Source organism: Mus pahari, chromosome 1 (assembly GCF_900095145.1).
Source record: "Mus pahari chromosome 1, PAHARI_EIJ_v1.1, whole genome shotgun sequence".
NCBI lineage: Eukaryota > Metazoa > Chordata > Mammalia > Rodentia > Muridae > Mus > Mus pahari.
In genome coordinates this window covers 130,716,789-130,735,716 of record NC_034590.1, presented here as the reverse complement: position 1 = coordinate 130,735,716, position 18,928 = coordinate 130,716,789, and the positions used below count along the sequence as shown (strand labels likewise).

General features: G+C 42.0%; 1 protein-coding gene across 3 annotated transcripts in view; it reads right to left on the bottom strand.

Moving 5' to 3' along the window:
• The window catches only part of Trpm6 (transient receptor potential cation channel subfamily M member 6), a 146,893-nt gene extending 128,962 nt beyond the window's left edge, over window positions 1–17,931 (bottom strand). Inside the window, exon 1 of one of the 3 annotated variants that reach the window (XM_029537897.1) lies at window positions 17,863–17,931. Coding sequence is in view for 2 of the 3 variants with exons in the window: in XM_021220067.2 (XP_021075726.1) it covers window positions 17,548–17,559 (12 nt within the window). In the remaining variant the exon portion in view is untranslated. The other 2 variants (XM_021220067.2, XM_029537891.1) reach the window with 2 other exon arrangements.
• Between the last annotated feature and the right edge of the window lie 997 nt (window positions 17,932–18,928).

Genomic DNA, 18,928 nt, shown 5'->3' with positions numbered 1-18,928 from the left:
AAAAAAAAAAAAAAAATTAAGTGGAAGCTAAACTTAAAGGAAACACAACTATCTAAGGAACTGTATTGGATATTTCAGAATAAGTGTTATTCATCATTATCCACAGGAATACCTGTTTTTGGTGCAGCCCAACAGAAGGAACACAAGGACTTTGCTTTTTAAAGTTTGGGGCATCTGGACATAGAGCCCTGGCTTGTCAGTCTGGCACTCAGGAGGCTGAGGAAGGAGGACTGCCAAGAGTTCCAGGCCCTCTTGGGCTGAACAGTGTGAACCTATCTCACATTTTGGGGAGAGGACAAATAATTGGACAAATTCAAAATCTCTTTTAAAAGCAGGACAGGATGGTTCCTGCTTTTAAATCCAATAGTCAGGAAGCACAGGCAGGTGAATCTGTGAGTTTGAGGGCAGCCTGATGTACAAAGCAAGTTCCAGACCAGCCAAGGCTATCTGGAGAGACCCTGCTTCTAAATAAATGTATATATGTTTATATGTATAAACCAAACAAACCCTCCTCTAAAAGAATAAAAGAAAAGAAGCGGGTATCGTGGCTTATTCCTGTAATACTGGTACTCAGAGGCTAAATCAGGAGGATCACTGTAGGTTCAAGACCAGCCTGTGCTACAAAATGCATTTTAGGAAAGCCATAGAAGCATATTTAAATATATAGGTATATACAAGTAAAATCTCCAGTGCCTGGAATGGACCTTGTTAAATCACTGGACAAAGAGGCCCATGACCACTGTAAACATCACAGCCTATTGCCAAGACAGATTGCTCTCCACAACCTGATGGAAAAGCCCTAATGCCGAAGACACTTAACTTATGTCCTTGAATATGGAGACATTGAGCTAGTGCCCAGCTAGAAGCTTGACCCCTACTGAATAACAGTCATGGTGCTAAATGGTTCTCTGCATGCTACTGGAGGAGAAAGGTAATCATCAATATCTCCCAGTACAAACCCTGAGACATAACCAGTGACCTCCCTGTAAGATACACTGGTACAACAGTGGCATAAATGTTATGGGTGCAACCAATAGCATAGATAGGTCATGGGCCTAGAAGAAAATGTACTATTATTCAGCTAAAGGAACATAGCAATAAAATGACTCCCAATGACGTTCTCATTTTTTTTTTCAAGACAGGGTACTCACTTTATAGACCAGGCTGGCCTCGAACTCAGAAATCCACCTGCCTCTGCCTCCCAAGTATTGAGATTAAAGACGTGCACCACCACGCCCAGCTCCAATGATGTTCTCTATGCCCATAGACCAGTGTCTTGCTCAGCCACCATCAGAGAAGCTTTCTCCTTCAGTAGATGGAAACAAATACAGGGACCCACAACTGGACAATGTACAGAGTAAGAGACCCTGGAACACTCAGTCCTAAATGGAATGCCTTCATGACACTCGTCCACTCAGGGCTCAGAGGACCTTGGGAACAGAAGAAAGATTGTAAAGGCCAAACATGATAAATGACTCCAAGGAAACAGTGTCTTCCAATACATGAACCCACAGAGACTGTGACAGAATGCACAGGTTCAAGCCAGATAGAGTCTCAGCCTTGACAGGGGAAAAATTGGGTCCTATCCCTAACCAAGAAGCTATTTGCAAATAATACCTGCTGGTAATGAAATAATCAGTTTTCTACCCTGGAGTGTCACTGGGTATATTACTCTAGGGCAGGTCCATGGCCAGAAATAATTGGCCAAGACAAACAAACTCCATGGTTTTCTCTGAATCTTTAGTTTCATTTTGTCTTATTGATCTTTTAAGTATTCTGATTCTCATTTTTGTGTGTTTTGTGGGAGGTTTTGGTTTTATTTGTTTGTTTTTGCTTTGTGGATTTTTTTAAAGAGAAGGAGTAAAAGACCATGAATTTGAATGGGGACAGAAGTCGGAGCTGGGAAGAACTGGAGGAGAAATTAATCAAAGTATATTATATAAAAATGTTTTCATTAAAAACTAGAAAGTGTTCTCATGGCTATATTGATGGCTCAGCAGGTAAAGGACATGCCACCATGCCTGGTAACCTGAATTCAGTGCCCCAGACTCACATGGTGAAGGGAGAGGAACCCACACGTTGTTTTCTGATTGCCACTCACGCACTGTGGCATGTACATACACACATAAATAAATACATATTGTAAAGGTTTTTTTTTTTAATGTGGATGTTTTGTTTCCATTCTTCATCAGTAACAGCTCATGCTGAAAAGCAATGTTTTTGTAGACTTGGGAAGATCCCTTAATACACTAAAAACTATTAAGGATCCTTGATCACTGTTATTGAGTTATGTCTACTGGTATTGGCCACAGTGACTAAAGAATTCAGCAATGTTCTTGTTAAGACGTTAAAAAAAAAAAGCAAAAACAAAACAAAACCATGTGGTCAGAGAGGAGCAGAAAAACATAGAGACAAAACCCAAGTTTAAGGTACAGGAGAAAGTGCTCAGAGACTAAATAAAAAACAGTCCTTATCCACAACGGTGACTTGACACCTGAATTCAAAGCAGGTTTATCTCAATAAAAGTAGGTGCATTGTTACAAAAGTAGGAAATCTCAGAGAAATACTTCCTTTGTGATTAAAACTACAAACAAACTGGAGAGGGTGACAATCTTGTCCATGATGACCAAACTAAATGAGAGATTCAGGAGTTGGGAGGAAACTGCTCGGTAGGAGATGTTCTGGGGAAAACCAACAATAAGGTAAACAACAATCATATGTGGACAGATACAAATGAACACATGTGTGTCTGTACACAAACACACACACACACACACACACACACACATGCGCACACACACACAAACACACAAGTGGTCACTAAGTCAACAATATAATCCAAAATAATCCTACATTAACATAGCCTTTCATGTGTGCCAAGATGTGATAAATATTTTGCTTTTTTAGATAAAATAATATTCATAACTGCATAGCTAATACCAATAATTCCTCCAATATGCAGAAGAACTTTATCTAAAACAGTGTTTCTCAACCTTGAGGATTTCACAGGGGTCAGATATCAGATATCCTGCATATCAAATATTTGCATTATGATTTATAACAGCAAAATTACAGTTTTATGAAGTAACAATGAAATAATTTTATCTATCTCTGTCTATTTCTATTTCTCTGTCTATCTTTGTCTACTCTCTGCTTCTATTTCTATCTCTATATCTCTCTATCTCTGTGTTGTGATTGTGGGTCAGATGTAAGCTCTCCACTACTGCCCAGAACCTTGCCATAATGGTCATGGACTTGTCATCTGGAACTGTAAGCCCTAATAAACTTTTTTCTATTAATTGGACATGCTTTGTCACAACAGTAGAAACGTAACTAAGACATAATGAAAAGAACCCACCAAATTTAAGACAGATTGGGAGCATTCATAGCATCCTTTTGGACACTGCAAAGGGAATACATCTTCCTGCTACATAATAAATACAAACAACTCTTAAAATGAATTCTAAAATATGGATCTCTAAATTACTACATTTATAGCTATCTGCACTCAAGGAACAGGAATGTGAGGTAAAGAATAAGATGTGGAAGGGAAAAAGCACTAAAACAGGCTCACTCTCTTCTCTAGGCTACAAGTGACTCCAGACAGCAAAGCGTATGTGTAAGACTGATTAAAAGATTATTTTATAATTAACTGTATGTTGTGTGAGGACGGGAAGCCCACAAAGGCCAGAAGAAGGTATGGATCCATGGAGCCAGGGTCCTAGGCAGTTGTAAGCCACCTAAAGTAGGTTCTTGGAAGGAAGCATGGGCCCGCTGGAAGAGCAGCAAGTGTTCATAACAAGTGAACCAAATCCCCAGGACAAAATCTATAACTCTTCCTCTTCCTGGGTAAATAAGCCCAGGGGCTATTATTTTTTTTTCCAATAATAAACTTCCATGTCTGCTGCACACAGATACTCTATCTCCATTTTAACAATAATTATTAAAGTTGCCTCAAACCCTCTACAACTTTGTTGTCACATGGCAATGAACAAACCAAAAAGATAGTTGTAAATGCTATAATGTCACACACCTTTAGTTCTTACACCCCAAGTTTCCATGCTGGAATAGGCTAAAGCAAGTCCTGCCAATTCTTCAGAGGTGGTAGGGGTTCTTTTGTTCTCCCAGTGCCAGAGATGCAACCCAAGCTTCACATGGGTTGTGTAGACTTCACACATGCTCTACTTCTGAGCTATCTCCCCAAAACATACCTTCTAATAGATAATGCCATAAATGGTACAGAATCCACAAAAGACCACAGACGCTCGTGTGAAAGTAAACTGTCCATCTCATTCCTGTAACCTGGCCCCCAGTTTCCCTCTCAGAGCTAAGCTCTGTTATGCTTCAGTGAACATTCTGCCAAAGCTATTCTGTGCACTTATAAATCTACAACAAAAAATTTTCACACAAATATTTATTCCTGTGCTTCAATGATTTAACATTAATAATGATGTTAATGATAATCTTACATTTTTGTTTACAGATGCTAACCTGTATTCCTTTATACAGAAATCCTTAGACAAAGCAGATAACCTACTCATGTAAATCTATGACATTCTTCATTTTGTACAAAATATCCCTGAAAGCATAGCTTTCATGCACATCTGTATTTGTAGAGTCAAAAATCTAAGTCAATGCAGATATTTCTACATTGTTCTCTGTGCAGATTGTCAATTTATAAGTAAAAACCACAAGGCATGCCTTAGTTTATTTCTCTATTGCTGAGATCAAATACTGACTAAAATCAACGTAGGGAAGAGAAGACTTTATCACATCTTATATTTTCAGGTAACAATTCATTCACCAAGAGAAATTGGGGCAGGAACTCAAGCAGGTCAGGAACCTGGAAACAGGAGCTATAGCAGACGCCAGGGGGTGGGAGTGCAGCTCACTGGTTTGCTCTCCCTGATTTGCTCCTTCTAACAACCTCCTTTATTAAACAACCTAGGACCAACAGCCTATGGGTAGCACCACCTATAGTGGTCTGGGCCCTCCCACATTGATAACTAATCAAGAAAACGCCCCCAAAGACTTATCTATAGGACACTCTGGTAGAATCAATTCCTCCTATACAATTCCCTCTTCCTAGAAGACTCCAGCATGGGCCAGGCGTGGTGGCACACGCCTTTAATCCCAGCACTCAGGAGGCAGAGGCAGGTGGATTTCTGAGTTTGAGGCCAGCCTGGTCTACAGAGTGAGTTCCAGGACAGCCAGGGCTATACAGAGAAACCCTGTCTCGAAAAACCAAGAAAAAAAAAAAAAAAAAAAAAGAAGGAGAAGAAGAAGCAGACTCCAGCGTGCATCAAGCTGACAGAAACACTAACCAGCAGAAGCTACTAGTAACTGTTAGGCAATATCCCCTTAGAGAGTATCCTCATCATAATGAATTCCAATGGCTCCTGATAGTTGACAATTCTTTGTTATTTATGTTCAACTTCCAAAAATGATTTTGAAGTGACCAGATCCCTCGCACTTAATGACAAATGAAATAAGTAAAAGGGGCATCTTACTGCTAGGAAAGCAGCCTCCTTTCACTGTGTGGCCTGAAGTGTTTAGAAGTTTGAAAACATCTATAGCTGCACCCTAAAAAGCATGAGAATATTGAACAACACAGACAACAGAAGACTTCTCTACGGAGAGTATCCTGTGCTTGGTGATTTCTAACTATACATCAACAGAAGTCATGTGCGTTGAAGTAGTATAGAAAAAGATAGGACAAAGTGCAGGGACAGTGACCTCTTATTGACACCAGTGATAGGCAATCCACTCATAAATCTGCAGTTCAACTAATTGCTTACACAACATATAACTGCTCCCCTTATCGGATATGAGAAGGAGTATAACAGTTTGATTGCAAATGTAGTCTGTCCATTCTTTCCTCACTGCTACTTAGTTAGGCTCCATAAGGGCTCCTCACTGTACCCAGGTGACCATGTTAGAAGCCAGGACATCCTCATTCTTGCTGACAATGCACCCTGTCTTAGAGTTTTACTGCTATGAACAGACACCATGACTATGGTAACCCTTATAAGGACACATTTATTTGGGCCTGGCTTACAGGTTCAGAGGTTCAGTACATTATCATCAAGGTGGGAAACATGGCAACATCTAGGCAGGCATGGTGCAGGAGGAGCTGAGAGTTCTACATCTTCATCTGAAGGCTGCTAACAGAATACTGACTTCCAGACAGCTAGGATAGGGTCTTAAAGCCCACACCCACAGCGACACACCCATTCCAACAGGGTCACACCTTCTAATAGTGTCACACCCTGGGCCAAGCATATAGAAACCATCACACACCCTGAATTAAAAGGGAGGGGTACTTTTCCTCCTCTCTTTCATCTTTTCTATTAATGAGTGTGACTTTGCTTCCTCCCGGCATCCTGCTCCAAATCTTTATGACCGGTTATGGAATGTGTTAGATGTACCAGCCACAGACACCTCCCCCTGCACTCTCTACCCCAGGTTCCAGGAAAGGTCTCAGTTAAAAGGCAATTGTCAGAGAAGCACAAAGCAGTTTACTGGCTATCATGGAAGCAGGAATTATGTTTTCTCGATGCACAGGTGACCTCTGGATTAAGACCCTCACAACGCATGTTTCAGAAGTGGCAATTTTTCAAAACTAATGAGCCACCATGTCACCCACCTGCCGGTCTCTAGAATACATTCTCACAAAAGATACTGTACTATCTGTTTTGGTACCAATCGACATGAACAGCTGTGTGCCATTGGTTTCTCCAATCTCTGGCTTATTGCTCAGAAAACCATTTTCTTCTCCTATCAGTCTGTTCCTAGGTCTCTCAAACAAGAGCGAAATCAGACCTTCAGTGGTCGCCTTACTTCCCATTCAATCAGCCACTAGGAGTGCTGGGCTTGTCTGATACAGCTTATGTACTGTGTAAATCTCTGTATCTATACAGTCACTAACCTAGCTAATGCCTCTGATTCCCTAGCTAAAGTCACTATTTTTTTTTTTTTTCTGTCTCCCAGACCTTCCTACCTCTGGTTTGCTTTTCTTTTGTCCGGTCTCTTCGGTAAAGCCTATAGTCTTCATAGAGTGACTAAGTGTGTAGGTCAGTCTCACCTGAATCTACTCAGTGGCTCTGCACTTCTTGCAGGTATAGGAAGTTCTTCACAGTGCTCATACCCCACTCGCTACCGAGCTATATACTGAGCACTCTCCTCCCCGCCTCAGTCTCCATATTTTGCATCAGCTGAACTGCTTACAAGCCCCTGGATTCACCTCCAAGAGTTCTCTTCAGGCAGTTCTTTGTAGGCTACTCTCTACTCCTATGTTGTCTAGAATGAAATCTGGATCAAATTATCCTCTCTGTGCCCTCTGAGTCTCTGTATGCCCACCACACACCGTTGCGTTCTGACTTATTTAAACCCACTGTACTCTGCCCATTTGCCTACCTGGGATGCTTGCAAGCACCTGCCATTGAGTTCTATCCTCAAAAGCAAAGGTGGAAGAAAAGAAAATGTATTATGGCCATATAAGTGTATGCAAATATTGTGAGACTCCAGAGGTGACAAGCCACTGTCAACTCCTCTAGACACCTGGCGAGGGATTTCTCTGAGGAGATCACAGGATTGTTTCCTAGGGACACAATTTTGAGAGATTCTTTTTCTTGCCTAAACATTTTTTTCCTGTTTTTTTAAAGTTATCATGTTAAGATTTTTAAATTTTAATTTTTAGGTGTTCTTTTTAAATAGGAAAAAAAGATTTTCATCGTAATCTTTAGGTTTTTTAATTCAACACGAACGGCTTGGACCCCCTTTAAAGTTTGTTCAAACATGTGGATCTGAATTGAAATATCCAGAAACCACACTAAAGATTTAGGTAGAGGCCTACATGTATAACCCCAACATCAAAGGGTAGAAAATAGAGTAGAAAAAAAAAATCTTTATTTTTCTACAGGGGGTAACCCCACTCTCGTTGATCTGCCATTGTGGGTAAAGCATTGAACTACAGGTTCATGGGAGACTCTGTCTAAAAAACTAAAGTGGAGAACGATAAAGACATCTGAAAATGACCACTAGCTTCAGCCCAACACACCACACACCAAATGCATACATACAGACACATACATGTACACATGCCAACATGTACATACATGTATGCCACATAAAAAAAAAGTAAATACAGTACTTTAAAAATGTTTAAGATTTCTAATACCAAATTTCCCCCATCCCAAGTTCTCCTAAAACGCTGAGGAAAAAAAAAAAAAAGGTGCTCTGTGAGAAAGAGGGTGGGCGGTCCAGGAAGTGAAGCCTCAGCGGTCGCCAGTCAGTAGGAGAGCAAGAATGCTGTGACTAAAGGAGGTTGGCAGGCATGAGGTATTTGCTAGGCCGAGATTTCCCGGCTTCTATTTGTTGTTGTTACTGTGGTGTTCAAAGCCCCGGTGTTGTTCTGTGAAGGGTTGACTGCACACAGGGCCACTCAGGAAGGAAAGAGGGCACCGCCGCCGCACAGCACCTCCCTGTGAGAGTCATCCAGCAGCAAACTACAGGACAGCTTCCATTTTCCCTGGACTTTGATCCTTAAGATGTCCCTTCTGTGTTTGATTTCTTGTGACATTGAAAGATGAGAAGAAGCACATTCAATCCATAAGGAAGAGACGCTGACTCAAAAGGGGCAGCTACAAAAGAGGGATTAAACAAGAAAGAACAGCAAGCTTCCTACTCCAGAGCCTGTTATTCAGATGCTCGGAACATCTTATGATTGTATTATAAAGAGAAACCTTTCACTCGAACTGTCCCCAAGTAAGAGCCCAAACTATTCATAATAATAATTTAAAGGAACCGCCCATCTAGTGTGCAAACAAGAATTCAAGTACCTTCTGAAAATGCTCCTGCCCCTGCTACACCACAGACCTGCCCTGATGCTGACCCTGAGGAGTGGCCCAGGCAGCAACCTGACACCCCCAGCACCAGGGCGGGTAGTAAAGGGTTCTTTCGGGGCTCCCATTTCTTCACCCACCAACACTGCTCTTCAGCTAAATGCTTGCTAAACCTAAGTGGCAGCCAGCAAAACTTAACAACTTCTGTTCTGAAATGTCTCGAAGATAAGAACTGCCTCTGAGGAATGCCTTCCCACATGGGGGTGGGGGTGGGGATGGGGTGGGGGCGGGGGTGGGAGGGGCTGCAAGACACTTGAGAAAGCCTGCTGCTTGCCTCTGTGTCACTAGATAGACTAAGGCTCTAGTTCCTAAGTGCCTTAGGTTAGTTTGCTTTGCTGGAAGCTGTCCTTAAAATTGCACTAATTTTAGGGAGTTTTTTTTTGTTTGTTTTTTAATTGCAAGCTCTTTGACCTCAGAAGTCAAACATATACCTGCTCTCCTGTAGTCCCACCCAAACGGAAGACTAAGAAAGGCGCTCCTTTGAGGCCAAGAGTTCAAGGATAGCCTGAGCAAAATGTAGAACTTTGTCTGTGTAATTTTTTTTTTTATTATTAAAGATTTAAAATCTTCCTCTCTACATAGTCAAAAATACCTCTCTACTGGCCCTTAGGGTCACTTGGGAGAGCTGACTGCTTAGAAGGCAAGTGCTTATCTAGCATGGATAAGGTCAAAGATTGGGATTTGTTTTGCTGTATTTTGTTTGGGAATCCTCGTGAGGCACCCGCTAACAGCGATGACAAAGGCTGAAAGGGATTAATGGGTACAAGCCAAGGGTCTGTCAGATGCCCTCTTAGACTGAGACTCACGTGGGAAGAGTTTACAAAACCTCTCGGTCCTTCTATCAGTGGAGGAAGTCTACTTTCTGCAGCAAGAAGACAAAGGTCTCCAGATTCAAAGTCCAACCCAGCTGACAAAATAATATTGACAGCAGGGTGAGCATTTATTCTGCCCTCTGCAGGCACTCACCTGCACAATGCCAAATATTTAGCCTGCCCTGGAGCACCTGAATGCAATTACTACAGTCTTTCTGCCAATGAGATGCTAAGTCTATAAAGGGTGAATAATTTGCCCAAGGGGCCCAACCGCTCATAAAAGTAGCTGTGGACCTTATATGTTAGCAGCCTGAGCCAGGGTTCCTATGTAGGCACTCTGACCTGGCATTCATAGTTGGGCAGTCTGATTGATGCCCTTAGCCACTCAGTATACCACCACTGACTACAGAGCTCACCGTGGATTCCAAGCCAAGAGTGGTGGAAACCACTTCCACTTTTCACGTTCTTGAACATCGTGAACTTAAATAATAACAATAAATCCCAAGTACCACCACATTCTGCCTTCAGATGAAGTTTCTCGATCATTAACCCTGACCAGTCCACCACGACTTAGGGAGTCTCATTGTGACCACTTTCCCAAAGTATGCCTGTTCACCCATTATTCTGCCTCTCATTTGAATCCAACATAGGTTTGAATGAGTCCAATGTGTGATTTCCTTCCCCCAAATGACTGTTTCAAAAGCAGTCTTTGGAGCTGGAGAAATGGCTCAGTGGATAACGTGCTTGCTGTGGAAGCATGCAGATGTGAATTCAGATTCCCTAGAACCCATGAAAAGGCCAAAGCCCATAGTTCAAAGCTTACCAAACACCCAGCTTGGAATTCAGGATTGGCAAGAGGAAGTGTCTCAAAATGCAAAACGGAAAGCAAGGACTAACAACTGAGCTATTTTCTAACCTCCAAATACACACACACACACACACACACACACACACACACAATTCACTGAACCTTTACTTGGGAAAACCTCCACCTCAGGAATGACGGTAGGGGGTTATGAATGAGTAGATCAGTAGTTCTGAGCACTTAATCTTCCAGAAGACTTGGGCTCTGTTCCTGGCACCCATATGGTTGCTCACAGTCTTCTGTAACTTCAGTTCCTGGAGTACCTTCTAATCTTCACAAGTGCCGGGTACCCACACGATGCACATATATACATCTACACAGGCAAAATACGTATTGTGTACATAAAATATCTTTTTTTAAAAAAAAATGGAAGTTTAAGAGTAGCATTTTAAAGTTTTCAAATTAACTCCTTAAATGTTGCTTGAGCACCTGAATCCTGTAAGAATCCTCACATACAAGCATGGGAAAAGCCCAGCAAAGTCTCCGCCACACAGCGAGTCTTCTGTGTGGTTCCGAGACCGGTAGAGATCTCAAGAGAATTATGGCCATTAGAGATTGCAAATTAACTTTTCTGTGGATATGAATATACAGATTTCAGGAGACAACCTCAAGTTTTGGTTCAAATACATGTGCCTCAGAAAGGATATAAATACTCCTTTTTTTTTTTTTTCAAAGAAAACACCCTCACGGCCATAAGCACACAAAAGATGTTCAAGGTCATTCAGGTTTAGGGAAATACAAATCAAAACCAGGACTTCATCTGTGCAGTCACTGTCATGCTATAGTCAGAAAGTCAGAAAATAAAGATGTTGTAAAACAAAGTTAGAGCTATCCTAGATTCCTGGTACGAATGTGAAACGGTGCAGTGACTTCAGGGAAGAATCTACCGTTTCTCAGAAAGCTAAACTCAGAGTTCCTGAATCTTCCAGCAGTCAGACTCCTATGTGTCTATCCAGGAGAAATGAAAGCAAATCCACCCAAAATCTTGTACACAGATTTCCATAAAAGCATCGTTGTACGATCCAAGAAAACAGAAACAACTAAATGTCCACCAAACGACTAGTAAAAATAGTGATCATTATATGTGCATGCAATGGAATTGTGTTTAATAAAACAAAGAAAGGAGGGCCTTGCCAAACCTGCGACACAGATAACCCCAAACACATCCAGACAGATGGATAACCCTGAACATATCCAGATGAGATAGATAACCCCAAACACATGCAGATGAGATGGATAACCCTGAACACATCCAGACAAGATGAGCTTGTCACAAAGAACCATCAGCAGCGTGCAACCCTTTGTGTATGATGCCAGACTATGAAGACTTACCTTGACAGAAGGTAGATGAGTGGTTGTTGGGTAAAGTAGATTTGGGAGAAGAAGATGATAATTAATACCAGTTGGATTCCTTTTGGGGACAATGAGTGTTTTAATATTGGCTGTGGGAAGTAGATTCTAAACTCTGGCACTATACCAAAAGCCATCAAATAAGACAATTTAAGTAAATTATAATCATAGTTTATCTCAATAAAACTGTTCATTTACTTTTCTTTAAAAATTGAAAGGACTGGAAAGACAGTTTAATGGTTAGAGTCTTTGCTTTTTAAGTATAAAGGCTTAAGTTCAGATCCCCAAAACCCACATAAAAAGTCTGATGTGGTTGTTCACGCCTGTGACAACACTTGTGGTGGGGCTGTGGGTTCATGAAGAGACAGGTAGAAGACCCCAGAGGGTCGATGCTAGCCAGTCTAGCCAAAGCTGCAAGTGTCTGGGTTCAGTGAGAAGCCTAATCTCACAGAACAAGTTGGAGTAGTTATGGACATCTGACATCAAGCTCTGGTCTCTCTGCATGAGCAAGGAGGCCTGTTCACACATATACCAAACACGTGAATACACACGCACATACACACGTGCGCATTTTCTTTAACAAGGAAATGTAGGAGGAAAAAAATATGACAAGAGAAGGCTGGGTCAGAGGGTCCAGGGCAAGACAGGGAGCTTGGATAAGTCAGTTCACTGTGGTGCTCTCAACAGATTCTCAATAGAATCTCAGATTCAAATCACAGACGCAAGTCTTATATCGGTGGCCAATCTAGGGTAGCTGCTTGTTTCATAGACAAGGCAACTGAGGTGGCTTATGAATCCAGAGCACACACAGCCAGCAGGCATCCATGGCTTCTTTCCATTGCATGATTTTCTTCAGTGCTGGAGTGCCTTTGGCATGCCAGGCAAGTGCTCTAGCACTGAACTACCATCCCAGATCTTCTTATTCTTTGCTTTTACTGAGAGTATTTCCAAATATTTATCATTGAGATATCTTGACTCTTACTTAGTCCCAACAGAGAGAACTCCAGGCAAAGGTAACGCAATGTGCATTCTGAAAACTGCCTGTGGTTTTTCAGACACAATCTAATCATGAACGAAAAGTTCTGCCTTTCACCAAAATTCACTATGGTTTGCATGGGCAGCTTGGGCTGGTCCTCCCAAGCCAGATGCCAACATCTGCCAACCCTAAGGAAAGTAAACAGAATGGCAAACTTAAACACAAGACAATGAGCTTTCTCCATGGTCTCTTAACACATTTGCTATGTAAAATACTTATTTCTCACCAAGATCTTTGCTTCTTTGATCAACTGTTTGCTTAATTTAAAAAAAAAAAAATTTAAAAGGCTATGATGGCCATTCTTGCTTGTCAACTTGACTACATCTAGAATGAACTACAATCCAGAAATGGCAGTCACACCTGTAACCCAAATCTTGAGGCTGGAAGACACAGGCTTCTGACTGGATCTTGACATGGGGTGACACGTGCTTTTGATCCAAATCTTGAGGCATAGTGGCCAGGAATAGCTTAGACCCAAGCAAAGTAGTACATGCTTTTAATCCCAGGAGACTGAGTCAAGAAGATCTCTGAGTTCAAGACCAGCCTGGGGTAGAACAAATTCCAAATCCAAGTATGGTGGTATACATCTTTAATCTGGGCCATGCCTTCTACTGGAGGCCTACGTAAGGATGATGGGAGAAGGAAGACTCACTCTTCTTCACCTGCTTGCACTTACTTCCCAGCACATTTGTTGGAACCTACTTCTTCAGGATTCCAGCTTATACAGAAGACCAGCTGAAACACCCAGCCTCGTGGGACTGAGATTCTTGGACTTCCCATTCACAGCTGCCCATTGTTGGCTTAGGTGGACTGCAGGCTGTAAGTCATTACAATAAACTCCCTTAATCTTTAGAGACATTCCATAAGTATGTGACTCTAGAGAACCCTGTTTAAAACAAAGGCTATTCATAAGAAGTTACTAGTCCATATAACTGGCCAAGTAAGATAAGCACGTTGGGAACTCTAATTCTTCAGTGACCCAGGCTTTGAGTGTGGCAAAAGGAAATTCCATGTAATGTCTGTACACAGTTTAAGGATAGGGCAGAGAATTAAAACTAAAGCAAAACAACAAAAACCAAATTCACGAGATTAATCTTACCATTCAAAACACTGCAGTTAAAAAAAGGGGGCGAGGGACATATCTGATGCCCAACTGGCTCTGGATTATTTCCAGATCTGGAGTCAGCACGGGGCAGAGCATGGCAATGTCTTCCGCTAGTTGGTTCCCTGTGGTGCCAATCATTCCAGGCTTCCATGGACCACATACCTAAGGTCATCCGGGAAATGGGATGCCACCACATCTCGGCAGGCACCTTGCTGTGTTCTCTGTCTGAGTAAGCACCTTTCCCAGTTACAATGGATTGTAGGGAACTGGAACTACGGCTCAGTAGACAATATTTGCACAAGTAGAAGATCTGAGTTTCATCTCTAATACAGCAGAAGTTAGACAGTGGTACAGACTTGTTATCTCAACACCTCAGAGGTAGAAACAGGAAGTGATCTGGGCTCCCAAAGTAGCCAGCATAGCCCAACCAAGCAAACACCAGATCCCGGTGGGAGGCCTTGTCTCAGAACAAGGACAGCCATCCTAAGGAACAACACCTGAGGTTGACCCCTGGCCACCACATGTGTATCTGCACAGCTGGACTCTAGGGCTTTGGCAGAAGGAATTGCTGGCCAAACCCTGAGAAAGAATCCAGGCTCGAAGGCAAATGAAATGACTGCTTCTCGCTGCTGGAAACTGGTTAGGACACTCTGAAATAGCCTTAGAGTTTTCCTATACTATCCATGACCAAGAACCTCTTCCACAGAAAAACAGAAATGCCAAAACTCATCGAAAGTAAAGAAAATACGTTTCCATCGTGGCAGGTCTGTAATCTACCCAATGAGACAAAAGACAGAAAGAAAGAGTAAGAGTTAAGTGTAGGGCTGCCCAAATCAATGGGAAATTTTCCAAGATGCTCTTCTACCGCTCCATGCCTACCAATTTATCTGTGGGAACCACTCAAAAGAAAATTCCAGCTGAATTCAGGTTACACAGTGATATCCAAAGTTTAGAAAAAAAAATCTCATTAAGTAGTTTATATGAGCATCTTTCTTTGTTGTTTGTGTAATTCTGATACGAGGTCTCACTCTATAGCTGAAGATAGCCCAGGCTGGCTTCCATTTATAATCCTCCTGCCTCTGCCTCCTGAGTGCTCAGATTATAAGCATGGGCCACAATAACTGGCCTGTTTCTATGTTTAATTGTGATAAAAGATACACGATATAATATTTACTATCCTATTTTCTAAGTGTGTGGTTCAATATTGGTATACGTATTCACATAGTTCTGCAGCCATCTCTGGAACTCCTTTATGCTCCAGACACACTCAACAGCTCCATCTTGCTGCCACCCCTACCCTGGGCAATCACCACTCTGCATTTCATTTCTATAAATTTAACACTCTTAAATGGCTCATAAGTAGAATCACATTATTTGTCTTTTATGACTGGCTCATATCACTTAACATAATAGCCCCAAATCCTATTCATCTGCTAGAAGATATCAAAACTTCCTACCTTTTCAAGGCTATAGATATTTTGTTGCACACACACACAAACACACACACACACACACACACACACACACACACATCACAGTGTTTGTCCATTCAAAAAGTCTACTTCTAGATGGCAAGGATTCTGAGGCCTGACGGCACGCAAGCTAACAGTTAAGACTTTTTGGGAGGGAAGTAAGGGAGAGATGCTTGACTGTATGACATGTGCACTCCAGGAAAGGTTAAAAAGCTGTAGCTGAGGCTGAACTCATCCTGCTTTCTCCATCCCAACAATAAAAGTCCTGTTCCTACATTCCTGTGTATTCCCAGGTACTGAAAGAGGGCTCATAACATAGTTGACATTTCACAAACATGTGTTGACTTACTAATGTAGAACAGTGATAATCATAGGGAGAAATGCTGTATATGTGGTCTTAATTTGAGCAAGCACCATGTGTATTTGCAAAGATTTTTGCCCCTAGGACCTACTAACAGTACAATGTATACAATCTGGGTTCTTTTATGTGAAAAACAAATGCACAAATTAAAATGTGGCTTTATATGTATATATATATATATATATATATATATATATATATATATGACATGCATATGTTCTAAATATATATCATAAAATATATTACATATTTACATGTAAAATAAAATCTATATTTATATATAAATATATATTTATAAATATAAATTATCTATCCTAAATATAAATATATCTTTAGGATATATATCCGTTGTTTTAATTTGTGCATTGTGCATTATATATATATATATATATATATATATATATATATATGCCAAACAATTTGTTCCATCCCACATGGTTACAACCCCTGATGAGAAATAAGAAACAGCCAAGCAAATTCTCAAAAGTTAAACCCAAAATGCTAATCTAGCTAAATATCTAATGCTATATTGGTTGTGGAGCAATCCAAAGCAAAGAATAAATTAATGCATCAAAGTCATAGGGGAGCCTAAACAGCAGCTCATCAAGTATATAAACTCAATTGTCATGCAAGCCTGATAACGAAGAATTATCTCCAGATGTCACAGGGGAAGGAGAGAACCAGTTCCTGAAGCTGTCATCGGCTCTCACGGCACCCCGCGGTAACCCACATGATAGTGCTTCTTTTTAATTTGCACACAGGGACAAAGAAACTGAAGAATACATTTTCCCTGAGCAGTTAAGAGTGACTCTGTTCTGTAGAACAAACCATGACCAGCATATGTATGACTAGATTATCCCTGCTTTCTCTATACCTTGACATGACATCAAATCTCAGTTCTACTTTTCTCCCTCGGTTTCATTTTCTCTCCGAAGGAAGGAGGTTGAGGGGAAAGTGATGCCATTTAGGACAGTACAGAATTATTGGCAGGATGAGACAGTCAAGTAAGGCCTGATGATGCAGACCTGTTATCCCAGCTGCTGAAGACGCTGAAAAGGCTGGGAATGTAGCTCCATGGGAGAGAGATTGGATATTGGGGGTCCTAGGACCAATCCCCAGTACAGGAGGAAAAGGAACTCTCTTGCAACTTTGTCAAACACTTTAAACATTAGTCTAAAGGCCCCATCGCATATCACATCCCACTTAATCTTCAAATAGTACTTTCCAGTTGCTCCAAATGTAAAAGCTGAAGCTAATAACAAAACTCTCAGGGTTACAGGTGGTGATGGAGCAGAGATGGCAGTTCAAGCTGCCTGAGAAGAGACCAAAGAATGTGTCCTCTCAGCCAGCCCAGGTTGAAATGAGCCAACGTGTGTGGCAAGCCTGAACTCTGCCTGCACACTTCGGGAACAATAAATAATACTATTTCTCACACAAAGTGTAGAAGTAAAGAAGAACCGGTAAAGGTGACAGGCAGCTTGTTCCCTGGTTGTCTTATAGGACACCCAGGCCAGACACAGCACCTCAAGCGCTGGGCTAAGCGCTGTCACTCTCCAGGACCTCTGAACCTCGATCCCATGCAGGAGCCCAGCAGTAGCAGCAGACAGGGGCCAATGCGAACATCTTCAGGCCCAGATTTTTACCTTGACCTGCATTCTCACCACCACAGGAACCGAAACGACAGCTGATTCCTCCAGGTCCGGGACACCTCCCAGGACTCGATTCCTCCTGGACTCGGACTCCGGAGACTGGGACTCACACGCGCGCCCCGCCGCCCCGACCCTGGGTTCGGTTTCCGCTCGGCCCTGACCCAGCTCCAGCCCGGTCCCAAGTCCCGGAAGAAAGACTGCGGGTCCTGCCCTTCGGAAGGGTCCACGCGGTTGCCAAAACCTCAGCTACGATAATCATGTTCGGGTGGAGACTAGAGGACTTGAAAGCTAGCATTTCGCAAATCCTACCTATTCGAGATCGCAGTTAGATACGCGTGCGCCTGGCTCCACCCACGGCCACCTGGGGCCCTGGGCCTGACCCCTGTGCATAGGAGAGCTCTCAGCTGCAGGTCCGGCTTTCATCCTAGATTTTCCAGGCCAGCAACCAAAACATCGTCAGAGCTTTTGACCGTGGAGTCAATCTGGGCTCCACCTGCACGTGGACGCTGCCTCTTACAGCCCTGAGGAGTTTTCACAATGCCTTTGGGGCTCTGTTAACGCCTCTGTAGGAAAGATGTGACTCCAAAGAAGTTAGGCTGCTGATCAGACGGTATGGTCACTGTCATCAGACAAATTTTAGATTCTTGGGTCAGAGCTTTAGGTGAGGAGACAGTCGGTTTAGGTTCTCCATGTTTCTGAAATGCCCATGAGTTGCTGAGCTCATCGACTCTTCCGGGCCTCAGTTAACTTACCTATACAGAGAGAATAATAAAGAAAACCCACCTTTCTCACAGAGATTACACTGAACAAAGACAGTGACCTTGCTTTATTTATGAAGTACCATACAAATACTTTTTGAGATCTCCGTTATTTTAGGGGGCAGTTTGCTCTGACTAGGCAAGCTTGACTAAGGCTATGGGTCAGTGATTTCTGATGTATCTCTGTGTATTGGAAGAGGAGACCTATGGGAGACATGATGCTCAGGGGATAACACATACTTTAATGAACAATACTAGGCATTTATCCCAGACAGGTGACTTTAAATTAGTGACACCTACTGTTTAGTCCAGTCCAAATTTTTGCCTGGTGAGCTCACACTTGCAGACACAGTTAATAAAATTTGTTTCCTCGTTTCTCTGTGTGGTTTCAGTGATTTTTTTTTTTTTTTTTGCCTTGTTAGTAAATCAGTGTGTTGGTATCTCATTGTTTTTGTCTATTAAGAAGAAAGAAAAAAAAAAGAAATGAAAAGTCCTTTCCTCTCCATTCACCTCCTCAAATTGTTAATGATCTGTAGACAGGCACAGATACTCTTATAAGGCAAACCAGAGCTTATGACTTGTTCCTTCACAGATCGTCTCTGTTAACGCTCTTCACA